The 20,194-nt window shown below is 36.9% G+C and overlaps 2 protein-coding genes across 48 annotated transcripts in view; both read left to right on the forward strand.

Annotated features, from left to right (window-relative positions):
* Positions 1–3,966, forward strand: part of NR1H3 (nuclear receptor subfamily 1 group H member 3) — a 35,847-nt gene extending 31,881 nt beyond the window's left edge. For 3 of the 4 annotated variants that reach the window (XM_087720510.1, XM_087720526.1, XM_087720517.1), the window contains exons 8-10: positions 1,424–1,537; positions 2,805–2,899; positions 3,597–3,966. In XM_087720510.1, the coding sequence (XP_087576636.1) occupies positions 1,424–1,537; positions 2,805–2,899; positions 3,597–3,743 (356 nt within the window). In that variant the 3' untranslated portion in view covers positions 3,744–3,966. The remainder of the gene's footprint in view (positions 1–1,423; positions 1,538–2,804; positions 2,900–3,596) is intronic. The other variant, XM_087720531.1, reaches the window with a different exon arrangement.
* Positions 3,967–6,401: 2,435 nt separating this feature from the next.
* Positions 6,402–20,194, forward strand: part of MADD (MAP kinase activating death domain) — an 87,658-nt gene continuing 73,865 nt past the window's right edge. For 26 of the 44 annotated variants that reach the window (XM_087720805.1, XM_087720579.1, XM_087720539.1 and 23 more), the window contains exons 1-4: positions 6,402–6,462; positions 10,485–10,551; positions 14,609–14,778; positions 17,263–17,868. In XM_087720805.1, coding sequence (XP_087576931.1) covers positions 14,717–14,778; positions 17,263–17,868 — 668 coding nt within the window. In that variant the 5' untranslated portion in view covers positions 6,402–6,462; positions 10,485–10,551; positions 14,609–14,716. The other 18 variants (XM_087720726.1, XM_087720585.1, XM_087720680.1 and 15 more) reach the window with 4 other exon arrangements.

A 20,194-nucleotide genomic window follows, 5' to 3' on the forward strand; every position in this document is an offset into this window, starting at 1 on the left:
CGCCACCACCACTACCGGTTTGCCTGATTTGGGCTGAACCGGGAGCAACCAATCTCTGAATGAATAGCTTGTCTAGATAGCAAAAAATCGTTCCTGTATTTTTTTCTTTTATTCCTTGATCAGAAATCCCCAGACTATCTATGACACTGTGAATATAGTGTGTGTGTGTGTGTGTGTGTGTGTGTGTACGTATGCATGCATGTGGGAATGCACACGGACATGCACAAACTATATACTAGCATATAAAAATTCAAATCACCTTTTGAATTTTTAACAAAATGCACCATTAATTTTTCACAATTGTCTATCAGTGCATAGTGCATGGATTATCCATTTTTCATGATATTTTGGTTACAAATTTGAGGCTCACCTTGTCTGTGGGTAAGTGAGTATATACAGGATACTGGATACTTTAAAAAGTATTATAGTTGCAGATAAACCCATCCCCAGATAAGCTGAAACATTTTTGGACACATTTTGACATCTAATTTCCTAGCTTATTTACAAGTATACTGTACATAGTATATTTAGGGAAAGTGTACATGTCCTAATTTGGGATGGGGTTGTGGACTTGGGCCATAGAAAATTCTCACATTCATTTCAGGTTGTTTTTTTTGGGGTGGGTGGGCAAGGCATCAGTTCAGATTTCCTCACACATTCCTTTCTACTATGCATGCATTTTGAGTAATGGAGGAGAATGAAAGAAATAGAGAGAATGGTATATGACATGAAGGAAATAGTTCCTACCATTTGGGTCTTCTCATCATTGTCATATAGCTTTGAATCAAATAAAGATGTTCCTGAATCAAACTTGAATCATTGTAATCAAATGAATGTATCCATGCAGTTTTCTTAATAGCAATAAGCAAAGTTTGAAATTGCCACCTTGGAAGTTATTTTAACTTCTGGCCTACTGTCCTGATGTTCTATGATATTCTTCCATCCTGTTAAACTTACGAAGCTCAAGCATGTTTGCATCTGATTATTCTTCAGGAAATGCAGTAATACAATAAAATAGATTGCCTGTTCTCAGAAGTAACATAAGGGAGCAAAATTATTCTGTTCTATGGGATTATAGTCTTCCCTGATAAATACAGGTAGTCCTTGTTTAGTGACTGCATTTAATGACATTTTACTTACAATAGTGATGAAAAAGTAACTGTACAACCAGTTCTTTCATTTATGACCATCACAGTTTATAAAGCAAAGGAAAGCTGAATTAAGATCACAAGTGAAGTTGAGATTTCATTTATTGACTACTTTGCTTAACAACCAAGTTGCTGATCCCAGTTATAGTCATTAAAGAAGGACTACCTGTGTACTCATCTAGAGTTGTATGTGCCATTTGGGGGCGGGGGTTGGGTGGGCACAATATACAGAAGCTGTACCTATTTCTAAGTCACTTTTTGTTTCCCCCCCTCAGGCCTACAAATTGAATTTATTAATCCCATCTTTGGATTTTCAAAGAGAATGAATGAACTGCATCTCAATGATGCTGAATATGCACTTTTAATTGCCATCAGCATTTTTTCTGCAGGTAACAAGCTGGGAAAGAGCGGGATCAAAATTGTAAAAAGAACCTTCAGTCAAGAAGAATCACATACAATACTTAGTGTCCTAATGTTAGTTCTAAGGAATGCATTTGTCATGGGTAATAATTAAGTTTGTGCACTAATGTCCTAGTCATGGAGTAACAAGGTTTGGGTTGTTCATGGCTGATCCAAAACATACACATTTTGTTTAAACCCAAAATATGTGTGTTTAATCCAGGTGCAGGCCCACAGCATGTATATTTTGGGCATAGGTATTCTAAGGTGGGGAAAATTGGTAATAATGCACTGCAGAAGATGAAGGATGGTGCCGGAACATTCAGGAAGGAGATGTATGGGTTAGTTGTGTCATGGTGTATTTATATTCAAGGCTAGTGATATCTGCAGGGAGGGATCGAAAAAGACAAGATGATGGATATGGTACATATAAAAGTGCTTGGACTGCAATCATTTTCTTCAAAGTCATTTGTCTTAGAGATGTCTTGTTCATAGCTTAATATTCAGCCTATTATTGTTGTCTCTTCCTATTTTCTTATTTGCTGTTGAACCAGATGCTTGGCTTTTGCTGAACTGTGCTAATTCTTTCTCAATTATGTTTTCTTAAAAAAATGATAAATCACAGCAGATGGGGAAATGTGATCCTGAAGTGGCTTTTCTCCATACTATTTCTAAACTATAAGGTGGTTAGAGGTTGTAGAGTAGATTGGGGAAACAGGCATGGCACTAAGATTTTTGAGTTTAGCCAGAGAGCACTTTGGATTCAGTGATGTATATATTTCTTTAAAAACAAACAAATAAACAAATAATTACAAGCTTCTTACGAGCCTCCCATAAGCATGTATTAAACAAAACTATTAGAAAGATGCAATAATAATAATTATAATAATAATAATGATGATGATGATGATGGATCTGCACGCATATTACGAAAATACGTTACGACGTCCTAGGCCCCTGGGTGAGGCCCGACTAGTAACCAATGCCAAATCTGGCGAAACAACTGGCCGCTGTGATACAATTGTATAATAATAATTATAATAATTTTTAAAAAGCCAGCATGTTGGTTGTACTGTATGTAAACATCTTCCTTCTCATAGCCTTGTTTTATCCATGCTTATTCTTTTAAAGGGTTTGAAAAATGTTTTAATTCTTGGTTGATTGTATGCCAGTAAGAGTTACTTCAATGAGATGGGCAGCCATATAAAATTTATATTTTGACAATTTTTTAAAAAGTTTAATCTGTTTCCTTAACAGATCGGCCAAATGTTCAAGATCAAACTCTGGTAGAAAAGTTGCAGCATACCTACGTAGAAGCCCTTCACTCATATATATGTATTCATAGGCCAAACGTAAGTAGCCTGTGAAAGTGACTGTATTGCTAACAGTGCATGTAAAAAAGAATCTGGTTAAAGCAGAATCTCTTGTAAGTTGGCTGTCATGGGTTGCATGATATGGCTGAGTTATTCAACAAATATTTAGCCATATCCTGACTAACAGCTGTTCCAAAAAAATTCTGAACCTAAAATTCTTTTAGCTGGAAATGCTTTACATTTGAAATTTGGACTATATAAGATCATTAGATTTGAAAGCAAAAGTGGTGGGTGTATTTCTAATGCTTTAAACCAAATGCATTATTTCCCCTGACTTGCTGCAGTTGAGCCAGGCTGCTGCAGGATCTCAAAAAATAAGCAGCTACTTTATGGAGTTGCAAACAGAAGTTATTCCAAATCAGTTTTTTTGCTTTTAAATCCAAGCAATGTGTTACTCTTAAATATGAACTTTCTATGTATGGTGCTACCGCTACTTTGCCATTTTACATGTTTTCAGTTTTAGGAATAAAAAGCACAGAGAATAAGTGATTCTGTATTGATGGCATAGAATTTGAAGCTGTTGAGCTAGTCCACAATGCTATTTTGCTACTCTGTGCTTTAAAATGTTATTATTAGGCAAATGGTTTTTTAATCTTATTCTACATAAAAAAGTAAGACAGAGGAACAGAATTTTGATCATTTTGATATCTTTGTCTATTTGTGTATGATCTTATAGGATCACCTAATGTTCCCACGGATGTTAATGAAACTGGTCAGCCTTCGGACTTTAAGTAGTGTTCATTCTGAACAAGTGTTTGCTCTTCGGCTACAGGACAAAAAGCTACCACCACTTCTTTCAGAGATCTGGGATGTCAATGAATGAGTATACTATCGAAGGACAGTGAACGATTACACTGATTATCTTTTGCCAATAAAAACTATTCTCCTTTATCAAAAGCACTGAAGCAATGCAGAAGACTGTGATTTCTTTACTCTGATGAAATATATACAGTATATAGAAAACAAATGAGATGGATGAGATGATGTTTTAGTCACTGAACTGAACTGAAACACTTAAGATGGAAGAATAAAAGAATACCCCCTAATCACTTTGCAGGCGGTTTTTCTGTAACCCATTTTTCATATTTAATTTCAAGGCCACCATCCAGATGTATAGAATCTTTTTTGGGAATTTTAGAGGCAAGCTTCCTTGTATATCTCTTCCTTTTTGGTCCTCTAGGTTGTATGTAGCTAAAATATTTCAAAAACATTCAAAACAATTAATAGACTTGGAATTGACTGTATGTGGCTTAGGTGCCTTTTTGTGGACTTTTCAGAAGCATCCCTTTGGATTGAAAAGATCGTGACCCGTCAAAACCGCGGTCCACAAAAGCGCGATCGACGAAAGCGCGCATTTGATGTCATCACAGCACGACGAAAAAAATTAAAAATTGAAATAACAATAAAATTAAAGCAAGCCGATTCACATAAAGGTAAGGGTTAGGTTTAGGGTTAGGGTTAGGTTAAGGGTTAGGTTTAGAGCGTTAGGGTTACGTTTAGCGTTACGTTAAAGGTTAGCGTTAGGTTTAGCGTTAGGTTAAGGGTTAGGTTTAGGGTTAGATTTAGGCTTAGGTTAAGGGTTAGGTTTAGGGTTAGGTTTGGGGGGGTTAGGGTAAGGTTTTCGCTTTATTTTTACATTTTTTGATCACAGCGCGATGTTTTCGTCGCGCTGTGATGACGTCAAATGTGCGCTTTCGTCGACCGCGCTTTTGTCGTCCGCGGTTTTGTGGTGGAACCGAAAAGATAGCTATACTATAGAAAACTCTTAGGATTTTTTGTAATATTTCTGTTCTCCATCCCCTGATCAGAAATACAGCCATTACTGATATATACTGACACAATAACAAGGAAGGCATAATTTTTATTATATGAAACTCCTTTGAATATGGAGAGGTGCATCATACATTATAACATAATTACATATAAAATTACCACCTTTCTCTCTCATTCATCTATGCATTAAGAGACAAATCTAAATAATTGGCCAATTACGGTTAAACATTTTCTTATCTCCCCTCTACTAGTTCTTTACTTCAAATTTTCCCCTTCTATGACAAAACATTTAGGTGGAAATACAGATTGATATCTGCTGTAAATCACTTTGCCAGAAATGATGATGCATGCATCATGATGCAGACCTGGCCAATGTTGGATACTAGTACTTAAGTTGTACATTTTGCATTGTATCATGATACATCTATTGTCGATTGCCTCCCTGGATGCCTTTAGTGGGAAATTCCTTAAATGTTGCCTTTGGATAACTTCAGGAAGGAAAAGAACCCAGTTTATGTATAAGATTTAATTTTTTGTGTGTTTACACCCAAGTTTACATCCTTCCATCCTTAACTTAAACATGTTCAATTATTTCATGATGGCTCATATACTCACAAAGAGTTTAGTGTTTACAGCCTAAACCTCAGGAATGAATGGAGTTTAACTTATTGATGCAAGTGGATTTAGGCATAAATATGCTCTCTTATGTAGAAATAGTTGCTAGTGGAATAAATAACTTGAAAAGTATACACCAACACTTGCTGGGATATCTGATACCAGAAATTATATCGGACACTATTGGTGCACTAATACTGCTTGCTTCTTTCAGCATTTAAATTGGCTTTCTCTGCAGATGTGTTAGAATTTAGGCCCTTGAACTAGTATAATTACTATGTAGCAAGTGCCATATGTGTGGTGTCAGCTTTATGACTACCGTATTTTGCACATGACATTACTCTGTTTGTATTGGCCTTAACCTGAGAAAGCACATATATAACATTTTACCATGTTGTAAATAACCCTTTGCAATTACAGTACTTCCTGGGTTTAATCCCACATTTCTAATCACCACTTCTCAAAAATGTAATTTTAAAATGTAAAAGAATAAAATCTAATAAGAAAAACCTGTCTCATACTTAATGCATCCACATTCATTCATCCGCTGAAAACGCACATATGAACTTAACGTTAATCAAGATATACGCATGATCAGAAATTAATTAAAAAGAGATTTACAAATGGACAGAAACGCAACCTTTCTCCATTTTTTTTTAAAAAATGTTGTAATTTAAGATCTCAGTCATATAACTCTGTTAAAAGTGGCTTATTTTCAAAAGAATGATACCTCGAAATTTGGCCGTGAGAAAAAAGCTCCTCTCTTGGAACACGGTGCCCTGTTTGCAAATAGTGGCGAATAGTGAGTGTCCTATTCTGCAGTAGGATTTGGCTTTCTGAATTTTATATCGCAATTGGACTATTTTATTACTAAGAACATACCTGTGACGGGGCTGGCGCCTCTGCTCGGCCCTGGGATGCGCTGGCCTTGGTACTCAAGCCCCTGATGGTGACGCCCCTTCCCGCCCCTTCGGGCTTCGCGCTTTTCCCCCGTGATCGGCTCTGTCCCCCTCAGAGCAGCTTAATGGTCCGTTCCCAACGTCCAGTGCCCGCCCTCTTCTCCGCCTCTTGGTTCGCTCCTCCCAGTGCTGTTGATGCGGAACTGGCCGGCCGCCTGCCTGCCTGCGGGGAGAGGACGCGGCTTCCGCTGACAGGTAAAGGCGAGCAGGCCGCGCTTAATGGCTGCAGGAAGCGTCGCGGGGCTGCTTGCCTTCGCCCGCTCTGTGACATATGCGGAGGAGGGGCTGTGGGCAGCCGGGAAGGACGGCGAGGGTAAGGGGACGGAGGAGAGCCCCTGGGGCGGATGGGCTTGGGAGGACGGGAGGGAGAAGCCCGAGCTTGAGGGGGGACCGCGGGAAGCCGGTCAGTCCAGGGCGTGCTCTGCGTGGTTTAAGGAAGGCAGCGGGGATTCGGGCAGCCAAGGGGCAGATTGGCGGGGTTGTTGGGTGACGAAGCGCGGATGTCGCAGCAGGGAGGCACGAGGATGGGAGTGCAAATTCAAACATGGAAGGGGGCGGCTGCAACGGCTGACGCAGGGGAGGTTTGGATTAAACGTTGCGGGAGTACTTGGGGGAAACTGGAAGTGGGAATGCCTGGGTCGTGGAAAGCTGCAACAGTAGATTGTGAGAGGTATGTGCTGTGGAAGGAGTGTTTGTGTGTGCGTGTGTTGTGTGTGTGTGTGTGTGTGAGAGAGAGAGAGAGAGAGAGAGAGATGGGGGCTTATTCTATCATCATCATCATCATCCCCTGGCGTTTAAGGTTTATCTGGATTTCGTGTTGTCACACACCATACAAACCTTAATGCTGAATGTGCGCAGGACAAAACCCTTCCCTGATCCCAGTACCCTTCAAAGCTGCGCATCATCCATTGCAATTGTTTTCCTAAATTCTTTCTGTGGTCTTGGGGGACCCCAGGTTTTAGGCTAGGATGAAATTTAGTTTGGGCGGGGGGTTATATAAACCAGCTAGTTTGTTGTGCAGATTGAAGCAGTTGGTTTGATTAAATAAACCGTGGCTTGAGTGTAATGTGTGCAAACCCTAGTTGATCAGAATCGTGGATAGGAGAATTTACCAAAAATCACACCTTGAAAATAGCATTACTTTTTCTGTAGATACTGTTTTTGGTCCTACAGCCTCAGCATATTCTTTTGGAAGGTTTTATGTTATTCTAGAGGTCCTTTGATCTTCTTAGGTTTCATATTTAGGAACTTGAAAAATGTGCTATGCTATGCAGAAAATTTGGGGGAGTGATCTCACTTGCATATGGAGGCTGTAGTTTGTACAGCTGGAAAATTACAGAATGTTTACTATGGAATAATGTTGTTTCCTCAGGGTTAAAGCAATCTGGAAAAGGAAAAAACATATTTGAAAGTAAATGCTATTGACAAATTAGTCCTGAATTGATACACAGAGAACTATGTCTCTAACATGCATAGCTGCATCAATATATTTTGCTTTTTTTGAATGTGTAATATAAAGTTATCTGACAAATAGTTACTGCATCTGGAACTATGGTAGGATTTTTAAAGCGTGTCAAAACTTCACTAGAAAACAGATGTTTTCACTGTATTTACTCACTGGTTTTTTAGAATAAAATGTTGGAGCATTTAAATAAATATTTAGTTTGTAATATTTTTAATCAACTTCTGAGTAGAACATTGGAAGTATTTAGTTATTTAGTAATTTATCTTGTATCTATGAATTCTGGAAAAATATTATTTATCAAAGTTTCTTTTAACTGTATAAATATATTATCTTGTTAGCATGCTTTTTGATTTACCAGTTACTTTTTGATTTGTATCTGTTAAACTTATATTGGTAATTTTCTCTTTGCATTTTATTTTCAATAACAATATTCAGTTATATAATAAATGATGAAACCCTGAAATGTGCATAATATCCATTGTGGAAATTTTTAGATTCTGGAACAGTGGTGACAGTTGTTTTAAATAGCTTTGAAAATAGCCTTTTTGGGGTATCAATACTTTTAATTTTTACAGGTTCAAATTAAAGCCTTTCATTATTGTGTTAAAATAATAAATTATGGTAAACAGAACTTAAGTTTGCATTCAATATTTAGTGTATGATTTATGTATTTTAGTTTACACTGCTAACTTTATAAATAGACAGGATATATATCCTGGAAAGAGTAATTTTATTTATTACCTATTTTCTTACTTCAACCAAAAGATATACATATAGTTTTTATATAATTTGAAAATGCTAATTAAGAATACCCCTTTTCTAAAAACAACAACAAAAATAACCAAAGAAATTTCTGTATAGGGGATTCTGAAAAGAAGTTATATATATTTTAGGAATGGATTTTCATGTATTATTTACACTAATTGTTGTAATGCAAATGCACACTGGTGCTGCTTTGTAACAATTGATTTATTTTACTATCCAAGAATTTGTACGTTTTATCTGCAGTTACATAGAAGTTGAGATCTGCATTTACGTAGTAGGAAAACATTTTGTATCAGGAAACCCATCTTTGTGAATACCATTATGGAGCATATTTATGTATATCTAGAAATATGCAAAGGTACTGTATAAGTCAGATATAAATAGACCCTCGGAATTCTCTTATCACCAAGAGAGATAGGCAACTGAAAGCATTTTGGCCTACATACTATATAGTTTTTATAATCCTATTTTCAATTATGGGATTAGCTACTGTGGCCATTTCCAAACTGCTTTGGATTTATTTTGTTTGCTTCAATTAGTCTTATATAGGCTGCTTTTATCTGCTTTCATAAGGTTTTAGTCAGATGCAGTAGATCATTTGGTTGAAACAACTGATTCAGCTGTTTCAGCTTGTATGCATTCCTTTAATTGAGATAAATGATTTCAAAATAAGACAAAAACCAGGTGTGTTGTGAATATATGATTTTCATCATAAATGTCATGAGGATATATTTTTTATTTATAGTATATAATACAAAGATGTTGCAGATCATTAAATTCTTCTGAATATATAAAAAAATTGGTCCATAAAATCCATGTAAATTAAATGATTGTTCAAAAGACAGTCTTCTGACAAGTCATCATTTCTTAACTCTGATCTGGCTGTATTAAGTAACTGTTTTATCACTTATATGCCTTTTCCTAGAGACTAATAGATGAATGTATGAGGCTATTATAGTCCACCAATGGAATATAATACTTCTGGAATACAATATATCCTAGCCTCATTATACTGTTTTTCCTCACAGTTTTTTTCTACTGCTTTATAATTATTTGGGGAGTGGTAGTGTTGATACAGTGTGTTTCAAAGTTATAGTATTATTTCATTTCTGAGTTGTGAGGATAGCAAGCAAGGAAAATCAAGTGGGAGTGTTACTAGGCATTAAAAAGGGAATGGAATTGACCATAGTAGATTCAAATAAAGTTAATTGATGAAAATGGTTTCTGCCTCACATCTGAAAGGGCTCCAGTGGGAATCATGCTTAAGGTTATTTCTACTGTCGATGTCTTTGTAATCTCCACAATAGGGGGAACTGCTCTTAAAAGATTTCTGGGTAAAATGTGATACTGTTGCATCATACATAAAGAATAACAAGGGGGGGATATATCAGAGTCGCTGGATAGTGAGATGGTTGGCATATAAATTTAATAAATAAATAAAAATATAAGGCTAATATTAATTAACTGTATTGGTTACTATTATGATTCATATCTAAATGTAGGATGCTTGTCATTGCTTTCAAAGGCATCTACAACCTAAGGATTTATCTTTTCAAGTATTAGGAAGAATAAAATTTTAACAAGTTTCCCACAAACCTTCATTATTGATTGTGCTGTCTGAAGCGATGTTGAGAGAACAGATAGCTACCTTGGTGATAGAGACAAGGCAAGATAAGAATAATTTGAGGCAGAGTAGGTTGTCTATATACGGTATATGCAATTCTTATCAGAATGGAAGATTACTTAAAATTTAAGCACCCCTCCAAAGGAAAAATAATTAGAGAGATATTATAAATACACAACTGCCCAATTCCCTTCTTTAATTAGGATTACTCAATCTTATGAAGCAAATTTTGTTTATTTGATCTTTTCCCCTCAACAAACATGAGCATTTGGCACACTCAGATATATGTGGGCATGCATTTAATTTAAAGCAGGGGTGGTGTGCTTTGTCATTCACTTTGGTTCTCCTTTTTCTCCCTTGCAGCCAGTGTGAACGTTTTGGTTAATCCATCACTTTCAGCACCTTCATCTTTTGCATATTCTCAATGAATGTGAGTAGACTGCCTTCCCAAATAATTATTTGGAGAGGGGGGAACTTCATGCTTCTTTCAAGTAAATATAGTATGTCGTTTCAAAGGCATGCTGTAATGAATCCTAGGAACACAAATGGATATTTCCAAAATATTTCAGAACAAGGACAAAAAAGCATTTGGATATAATGATAAAAGCTATGATAGTTTCCATAAAATTATTTCATTTTCCTGAATATATTTTAATATGCTCTTTAAAGTCTTGAGTATACACCATAAAATTATATTGTCTTTTTCCCCTGCATGTATCTCCTAGTTAGTAGCTACAGGCAATAATATATTGGCTTGAAGAGTAGACTTACATAAAATAGCATGAGTATTGGGACAAAACCAGGCAATGGTAATATATCAAATTAAAAATAAATGTTTTGAATATTAGCCTCTGAGAAAGCACAGTAATAAATATTGGAAGAATGTTGCAGTGGTAGCCGATGGGAAAATGTTGACGTATAATGTAAATATTTTATCAATAAAAGCGGTATACAATGGAAGTAAATAAATAAAATAAATAGAATACTAAGAATGATTCAGCATTTAGTGAAACAAAAATTATTTTGGCTGTTTAATATATAAATAAATTGCTTATGGTAATATTAAAGGTGTATTGATATAGTTGATTATACATATTGGTAGCAAAGAGTAAATGGAGAAATAGTAAGATGTGAAAATGCTGGTATAACGAGAATTGTTTGTGATGAGAAATGAATATTTGTCAAATAAAGCAAAAATGTATAAGAGCATGCTTCTGTCAAGTTTGTTGTATAGTAGTATGAGTTTGGCATATCAGGAAAGACATAAAATGAATACAGTGCTAATAAGTTATTCAAGGTATATGTGACGCAGCCAAAAGATGCAGAGTTAAGAACAAATAGGTGCTGAATGAATATGGATTGAAAATAAAAGTGAATTACTGGTATGAAAAAAGTATGTTGATGTATTGTGGTCATATAGACAGAATGAATGATTAAATTGCAAAACGTATATGAAGAAATGATCTCTGCACCACCTCGAAGAGCCGAGGTGGTGCAGTGGTTAGAGTGCAGTACTGCAGGCCACTTCAGCTGACTGTTATCTGCAATTCAGCGGTTCAAATCTCACCGGCTCAAGGTTGACTCAGCCTTCCATCCTTCCAAGGTGGGTGAAATGAGGACCCAGACTGTGGGGGCAATATGCTGACTCTGTAAACCGCTTAGAGAGGGCTGAAAGCCCTATGAAGCGGTATATAAGTCTAACTGCTATTGCTATTGCTATTGCTATCTCAATGAAAGAAGAAGACCAAGAAAACCATAATTAGGTGGAGTTGATGAGACCTTCTAAAAAACAAATATAATAAAGAAGAGGGTGTGTTGGCTCAGTAGTTAAAAACGTTGAGCTTGTCAGATAGAGAGACCTGAGTTCTACATGATGGGTGACTTCCTGTTCTTGTCCCATATCCTGCCTATTTAACAGATCAAAATCATGCAAATGTGAGTAGCTAAATAGGTAACACTTTGAGGAAAGGTGTAGTCATGCTGGCTACATGACCATGGAAATGTTTTCAGGCAACACTTGTTTCCTTGACTAAGAAACGGTGATGAGCACCATCCCCTAGTATCAGTCATGACTGGGCAGGGAAAACCTTTACCATTACCTAGGAAATTTAAAAAAACAATTGGTGTATGAATATAATGGAAGCAAATATGATTTAAAAAGACAGGAAGAGCGATGTCATATGCAGCTGAAGAATGATAACAATGGATAGTGACATCACAGGGGGCTATGCTGGCTATTAGTCAATTATTCTATTAGCTCATTCTTTTCTCCCTCCACTTTCCCTTCGTCCATCTGCACAATGGAGATTTTTGAAGTTAAACCCATGCAACTAGGATCCAGCAGAACTTCACTTACAGCCTAATAAAAAATTGGAAAAATAAACTCACAGTGGTATTTAATTCTGGTGGGTGCCATGCCTTTCTATCCGGTGGAACAAGATTTTCTTCCCACTTTGTATTTCTACACAGACCCAAGAAGGTTAGATAAGTAGATGCATTATACATAGCAGAAGTTTTCCATATAAGAACACCCAAGCATCCTACCCCTTATTAATATTAGTCCCAAGTATGAATCTTGAGTCACTTTTTCCAACTGTTTCAAGTCCATTACTCTCTGACAACTTTTAAGAGTTTTTGCCATCTGACCCTTGTTTAGTGAATGACTTTCTCAGCTTCAATTCTTGTAATAAAGATTTCCACTTCATGTTGGTTGACAACAATTAACAATTAACTAAAAGTGGCCTCATCCACTTATCATCAATAACAATTCTTATTTTTCATCAGTAAAAATTCTTATGTGACCGTGTCATCCTAAATAGCTTTTCAGCCTAGGGAGCCTAACCTTTGTGTCTGATTCATTTTTATAATTTATCTTTTTCATAGACTTCAGAAAAGTGAATAATTCCTTTACTAAGGCATAAGTGATGGAGTGTAAGGCCAACAGAGCTGTGGGGAAATGGATGGGGCAAATTGAAGCAGAGGCAAGCACAGCTGGGCAGTAGAAGCATGAGTCCTCGCCTAATGACCATGTGACCCTTCCTTAATGGCCATTGGAAAAAGTCACGATACATCATGTGTCACCGCTGTGATGACACGAGTTTGTCACCCCTGTTCTATGCTGTTTAAATACCAATAGACAAGCCATGACTCAAAGTCATTGTTTCAGAGATATTTCCAGAATGATCATGGGCAGGAAAGAAAGCAATGGGAACAGGAGCAACTTCCAAATTTCTCCTGGCTTTCCCATTGATATTCCTTGTAGGAAGCTGGCAGGAAGTACTGGAAATGATGACTGTAGCTTATCACAGTGCTGCAGTGGCACAGGAGCACAAAAGCAGTCACAACTTTGCCAAATTTAAATGCCATGTTGCTCTATGATACACTGTTTCATCCAATTGAAGAGAAACAGAGGTGAGTTTTAGTGTGATACAGCTACACTAATTCCTGTTTTGCTTTTTAGAAATGTCACTTTACCTGTTTAAATAAAATTCCTAGAAATTATTAAGGTACCAGATTTGGCCCTTGATCTTTTCTATATACATATAATTAAATTAAGATTCACAATCTGATTTATTTATTGTGGCCTTTGCCTATGGATTGTTTTGAAGGAAAATTTCTAACATACTGTATATAAGGCAATCTTAAGAAAATTGTACAGAAGTATTGGGAAATCAGATTGTATACAGTTGTAGATTGTGGGTCAGCAATAATCTAGCTCAAATGTGAAGAAAAGATAGTAGTGTCCGTCATATATGGGAAAAACCCTCATGATTAGGAAGTTACAATATCATACAGGTGCCACAAAAACAATAGTAAATTACTGGCTTAAGGAAGATATCATCATAGGGGAATCTTGTTTGTAGTTCAGGTGAATTTGATATGTTTGTGCATGCAAGTGAGGGGGGGCAGCTGATGTGCTTCTATAAATAGTCCTAATGTGGTATGATCCAGGGACTACAAGATGAGTTGCTATGGAGACTGATCTGAATCAGATTACCCGAGGTTCCTGTTACCCAGCTTTGTATGTGTGACATACAATTGCAATTGAAAGACTAGTCACTAGACTATTGGTTGATTGATATATGTGATCATATATTTTTCTCTAGAATGTCCCCCAAGAAGGCATAAACTATATATGTATGAAAATATTAGTCAAATTCATCTGTAAGCATGGATGTTGAGGAATGTAGCAGTGTACAGTGTTATACTGTGGGGTCATTTTAAAATATATTAAAAACTAGGACTGATGCTTGCAGAGAAAGTGCATATATTGATAACATACGATAAAGTCAGTGCAGTTTTATTGCACAGCACATACGCACACAGGGTACATCAAGTGTGTGTGTGTGTGTGTGTGTGTGTGTGTATGTGTGCGGCGTACCCATGAACAAACCAGCAGTAGTGACTGCCGGAATCCAGCCCTGCTTATTATCATTATCATTGATGGATGCAAATCTAATCTTGAATGGAATATTTCTTACTTGTAGATTCATGTCCCAATTTCCAGAGGAATTCTCTTTAGAGCACGTACTGGATATTAGATGGACCAATGACAAAGGAATTCATTGAGATGACATAGCATAGGAAGCGAGACCATGGTGCAAAAGAAGAAGAGCTGCCCTCGCTTACTTGATTACCTTGTGATTATTGGAGCCAGGTATAGTAAACACCTAGATATGCTTGCTTAGAATAAATATACACACATTATCACAATGATCTAATAAATGGGTATAGAAAATGGTAAATAGTTGCTGCCATTAGTCACCAGCCCAAAGCAAGGTGGGAGGGGGAACAACATTTATGTTTGCTAGTGGTGGCGCAGAATACAGTATTGCTAATTCTGCCAGCAGTTCGATTCTCCAACTCAAGGTTGACTCAGCCTTCCATCCTTCTGAGGTCAGCAAAATGCGGACCCAGATGTTGGGGACAATATGCTGGCTCTGTAAACAGCTTAGAGAGGGCTGCAAAGCCCTGTGAAGCAGTGTACAAGTCTAAGCGCTACTGCTCTTGCTGGTGAGCATCTGTATAAAGTATCCAAAATAATGGGCGGCTTCTACAGTATCATAAATGTAAAACCCACACTGAATAAGGAAGAGTCCCTGATGCAGGTGTACCAGGGCTCAGTTTATTCATTTGTTTCTTAGATTTTTACCCTGCCTTTATTACTTTATAAGTAACTCAAGGTGGTGAACATACATACTCCTTCCCTCTCCTATTCCCCCCCCCAAAAAAAACCCTGTAGGTGGGTTGGTCTGAGTGACTGGGCCAAAGTCAACCAGCTGGCTTTAATGCCTACAGTAGGACTGCCTCCCACATATGTTTGCAAGCTTTTTGGGTATTGCTTGACATCACTTTATTGAAAGACAACTTGATATGAATGATAATATGCCAAGATCTCTGCATTTCTTCTGATGAAAACATTAAGAATAATCTGGAAAAACTTCATTATAAACAGTCTGTAGGTGATGTAATATAGACGTTGAACTTCTTAGACTATTTGATTACTAACAAGTAACCAATGCAATTAAATAAGAAAGAAAGAAAGAAAGAAAGAAAGAAAGAAAGAAAGAAAGAAAGAAAGAAAGAGAAAAGGTGCATGTGAAATATTTCTGAGTTACTGTGAAGTCAATGATCGCAAGCAAGGTGTAGAAGAAAAGATAGTCTGCCAAGTGTATTTCTCCTTTTAATACCCACATTGGCAATAGTAGCAGTGTGCAATTGCATATTGTCCAACTGCTGAGACATATACTTTCTCTACCTCCCTTATAGGAAAAACAGCATTGAATCTGTTTCTCCATCTTATGATAGGGGCAGAAGGTAGTTAATGGGTGTTTTGGGGAGGCAAAAATGTTGGATAGTAAGATCACCCAAAGTTCCTCTTTCATTGCTGATTGTAGCCTCCAACAGTTGCTTTTCACTAAAAAAACAAGCAGCGTAAAGAATTTACATAGTTTTATAACATGTGACTTGCTCCCTTAACTCAATCTTTATTCACTTTTTAGCAGGGCATTTGTAATTGGTGATATTACTTGCTGTAATTTATATTTATTTGTTTGATCCATGGTAGACATCACCCAATTCCAACTGATTCTGGAGAGCTTGTAATATAAACATGATAAACATCCCACCCCAAACCAAGATAGAATTTGGCCATACAGCATTACAAAAAGTAAACAAACAGACAACCAACAAGTGGCCCTGTCCAAGCCATGAGGGATCTACTGGGACTGTAAACCAGTAGTTTACAGAAAGCCAATGACATGCATTAAACTTAAATTTAGTTAGTTGTTCAGTTAGTATTTGAAGTTTATAATCTATATCAGGGGTATCAAACTTGCCATGTCAATTTGTCATCATGTGACATATCGCGACTTTCTCCCCTTTGCTAAAATGGGATGGGCATGGCCAGCACATGACACATCCGGCCCACAGGGCTCAAGTTTGACACCCCTGATCTATAGGGTTAGTAATTTAAATATTTTCTCAAAAAATTACTTTGATATAGTTAAAAGCTTATATTGTGAGTTTTGGCCGCTTTGATTTTGATTCGAATTTTAGTTTATCTATTGATTCACTTAACTGATTAATGCATCATTCTCTTTTACTGAAAGTTATCCTTTCCCACCCTGACTTTCTTTCCTTTCTTACATGGAAGTAGACATAATGACTTATGGTAACTTCTTACAATTGAATTAGAGACCTCAAATATAAAACCAGTTTATCACACTATCAAGGCAGTCTCACTATTGCCTCTTTTTGCTTGGTGAAAAATGATCCATTTTGTTAACTAACCTTTCTTGTTTCCATCATCTAATTTTCCATTTAAGGCTCTGCAGTCAGTAATTATAATTGTATCATTAAAATATTTTTAGCTATTATGGTATGATAAGTATATAAATCATAAGAGTATATTTTCGCTATTCTGTCCAAACCTGTCAGGATTCATAAGCTCTCTTTGACATATTACTGGTCATGAAGATGACTCATTTCTCTTCTTTCTGCAACCCAACCTACAACCCCCATTTACAGAAAAAGAGTCCTGTGGTATTTGTGGTATTTCCATTGGGAAGATTTGCATCAGTGTGACATTTCTACCTTAGTAATAGTATATTTCAATAATTTTATACTTGTATTCTTGTAGGCAACCAAGTAGTGATAGTGTGGCACAGACACCTGAACTACTGCGCCGTTACCCACTAGAAGACCACCCTGATTTCCCACTGTCTCCCGATGTGGTCTTTTTCTGCCAACCAGAAGGATGCTTAAGCGTGCGGCAGAAGCGGATGAGCTTGCGAGATGATACTTCCTTTGTCTTCACACTCACAGACAAAGATTCAGGCATCACCCGCTATGGGATATGCGTTAATTTCTATCGGTCCTTCCAGAAGCGTATTTCCAAGGAAAAGGGTGAGGGAAGTGGTGGACATCGTAGCCGAGATGGACAGAAGGCACCCAAATCTGGGGATGCTTCTGCTGTGCAAGAAGAAAGAGTTAATGAGAGCGGTGTCTCTCTCCAGCCACAGAGCACAGAGCCAGTTCCTGATACAAACCGGTCACCTCGGAGTAAATCATCAGCAAAAGGCATTCATCGTTCTCGTAACAGTACCCTGACCTCACTCTGCATTCTTAGTCACTATCCCTTTTTTTCTACCTTTCGCGAATGTCTGTACACTCTGAAGAAGCTGGTGGACTGCTGCAGTGAGAGGCTCTTAGGCAAGAAGCTGGCAATCCCTCGAGGAGTGCAGAGGTATAGATGGAGTGGGGGTTCCCCCCCAAGATTCCAAATCTAAATGATACAGTGGAGTATAAAATCTGCTTCATATAATCGGCTATTTGCCTAACAAAATAAGAATGACCTAGATGTCCTTCTCTTTTCATGTGAGAATGTGTAGGTTGCATGAAGACCACAGAATCTTTAGAGGGAGTTTGTTGGTAAAGTTGCAAAACTTTTTAATACTATCTTGTTACTTATTTTCTAGAAAGACAGTTTCTATTGCTTAAATAGAGTGGCCAAATTAAAATACAGTACACAGAGGTTTTGTTTTTCAAACAGTGATTTATTTACAAGGGACACACACACACACACACACACACACACACACACACACACAGGGATACCAGGCAACCAATCAATCTTCAACTATAACACGGAAGCACACATGGAGAGAGAGATGCCCTCACAGGGCCTCTTATATAGACAGCCTTTTAAAGTGATAACCCTGCTGACTCATTCTCATTGCATCATCTTGGTTTACAGCTTTACAGCAGCTGGTCAGCTATTAAATCATCATTACCTTAACATTTGGGGGGGGGTGTAGTTGTAAATTAAAATTTATTAATTATTATTAATTAATTAATTATGAAATAATAATTTAAAAGCCTGATCATATAAGTAAGAGATGAATTAGGAAAATAATTTACATTTAAAAACAGAAAAAATATTTTACCTATTTGTTTTACATGACTGTTTTCTCCTTTCATCACATTTTCCCCTTCTCTTGGCTAATCTGCAACCTCAAAACTTTCTACATGAGTCATACACAGCTAAAGGTGTAAAACCTCTTCACAGCCTTCAATACTCCAAAGACTTTATATAGGGCTATAGGCTAGGCAAGAAAGTTGAAAAGAAATTGGAGGTGAATGTAATGGAAAACCACTTCCATATTATTGCTAGGAAAATCATATGGATATATGTTTAGAGTTGTAAGGAATCAAGCTCACATGTGGGAGATTTTATTCCCTCTAGGTGGCTTTCAAATATTTCAGACTCAAAAACTATTCAAGGCTTTAGAAGTCAAAATTAGCCTCCTGAATTGGGCTTGGACACAAAGTAGCAGCCATTGAAGCTGTACAGAATTGTGTGTTATGTTCTGACTTTCTAACTCCAACTGAAATGTCCAAATGCTGCATCTGTTTATTGAAAAGATTCTGGCATTTGACTACAAAGTTAGTCATGAGAATTTTTGCGATTCCCCCCCCCCCCATTGTTTTGATCTTAGAAGCTTGATCTCTTTAAGATACAGGGAGTCCTCAACTTACCACCACAATTAAGCCCAAAATTTCTGTTGTTAAGCAAGACATTTGTTAAGTGAGATTTGCTCCACTTTACAACCTTTCATGTCTCAGTTATTAAGTGAATCAGTGCACATGATAAGTTAGTAAGCCAGTTAAGTGAATCTGATTTCCCCATTGACTTTGCTTATCACAAGATTGCAAAAGGTAATCACATGACCTTGTCAGCAACAGTCATCAATATGAACCAGTTGCCAAGCTCCTGAATTTTAATCACATGATCATGGGGATGCTTCAAAGGTCATAACTCTGAAAATAAGTCACTTTTTTCAGTGCCATTGTAACTTTGAATGGTCACTAAATGAACTTTTGTAAGTCGAGGACTACCTGGACATACATGAATACCATGTCAAAAATGCATGCTATAGTATTCAATTATTTCCTTTTGTGAGCTTTGATAATATTATAAATAAGATATGCAAGGATAAGAAGAAGAAAGAAAAGAAGCATGAATGGAAGCCTTTTCAAGCAAGCTGAAGGGAAATACATAAAATTAGTAGATCTAAACATTCAATATTGAGAATTATTATTTTGGATACTGATTTCTGTAGTAAATCTATCCCGAATGGCTCTTTTAATTCTACTTCAGTAACATGATATTACTTTCTGCTTTTCAGATGCACAGGAATACTGTGCTACTTAAAATGTATTTATAAGATATTATTGAGCGTTATTTATCTAAAAGTATTCTGGCTACTGTACAGTAATAACTCCTGCAATTTGAGTCTGTGAAACCTGGTTGATTCCAAGAGTGACTTCATTTGAGCCTTGGTTGCTTTCATCATCAATGGAAAAAGATAATATTGCATATGTTACAAGAGAACTATTTATTTATATTATATTACCAGAATGTTATTAAAATGTTGTTTTAGCCCTGATCTTTGTCTTTTCAAAGTCTAAAAACTAAGATCGGGAGAACATAATATATACAATTTGTGTACTCCCAAAATGCATACTCCCATGTCTGATCTCTGTTCCATGGCCGCCCCCACCATCAACCA

The sequence above is a fragment of the Thamnophis sirtalis genome, unplaced genomic scaffold, assembly GCF_051295495.1.
Source record: "Thamnophis sirtalis isolate CommonGarterSnake01/CBP01778 unplaced genomic scaffold, rThaSir2_p1.2 scaffold_1, whole genome shotgun sequence".
Taxonomy (NCBI): Eukaryota; Metazoa; Chordata; class Lepidosauria; order Squamata; family Natricidae; genus Thamnophis; species Thamnophis sirtalis.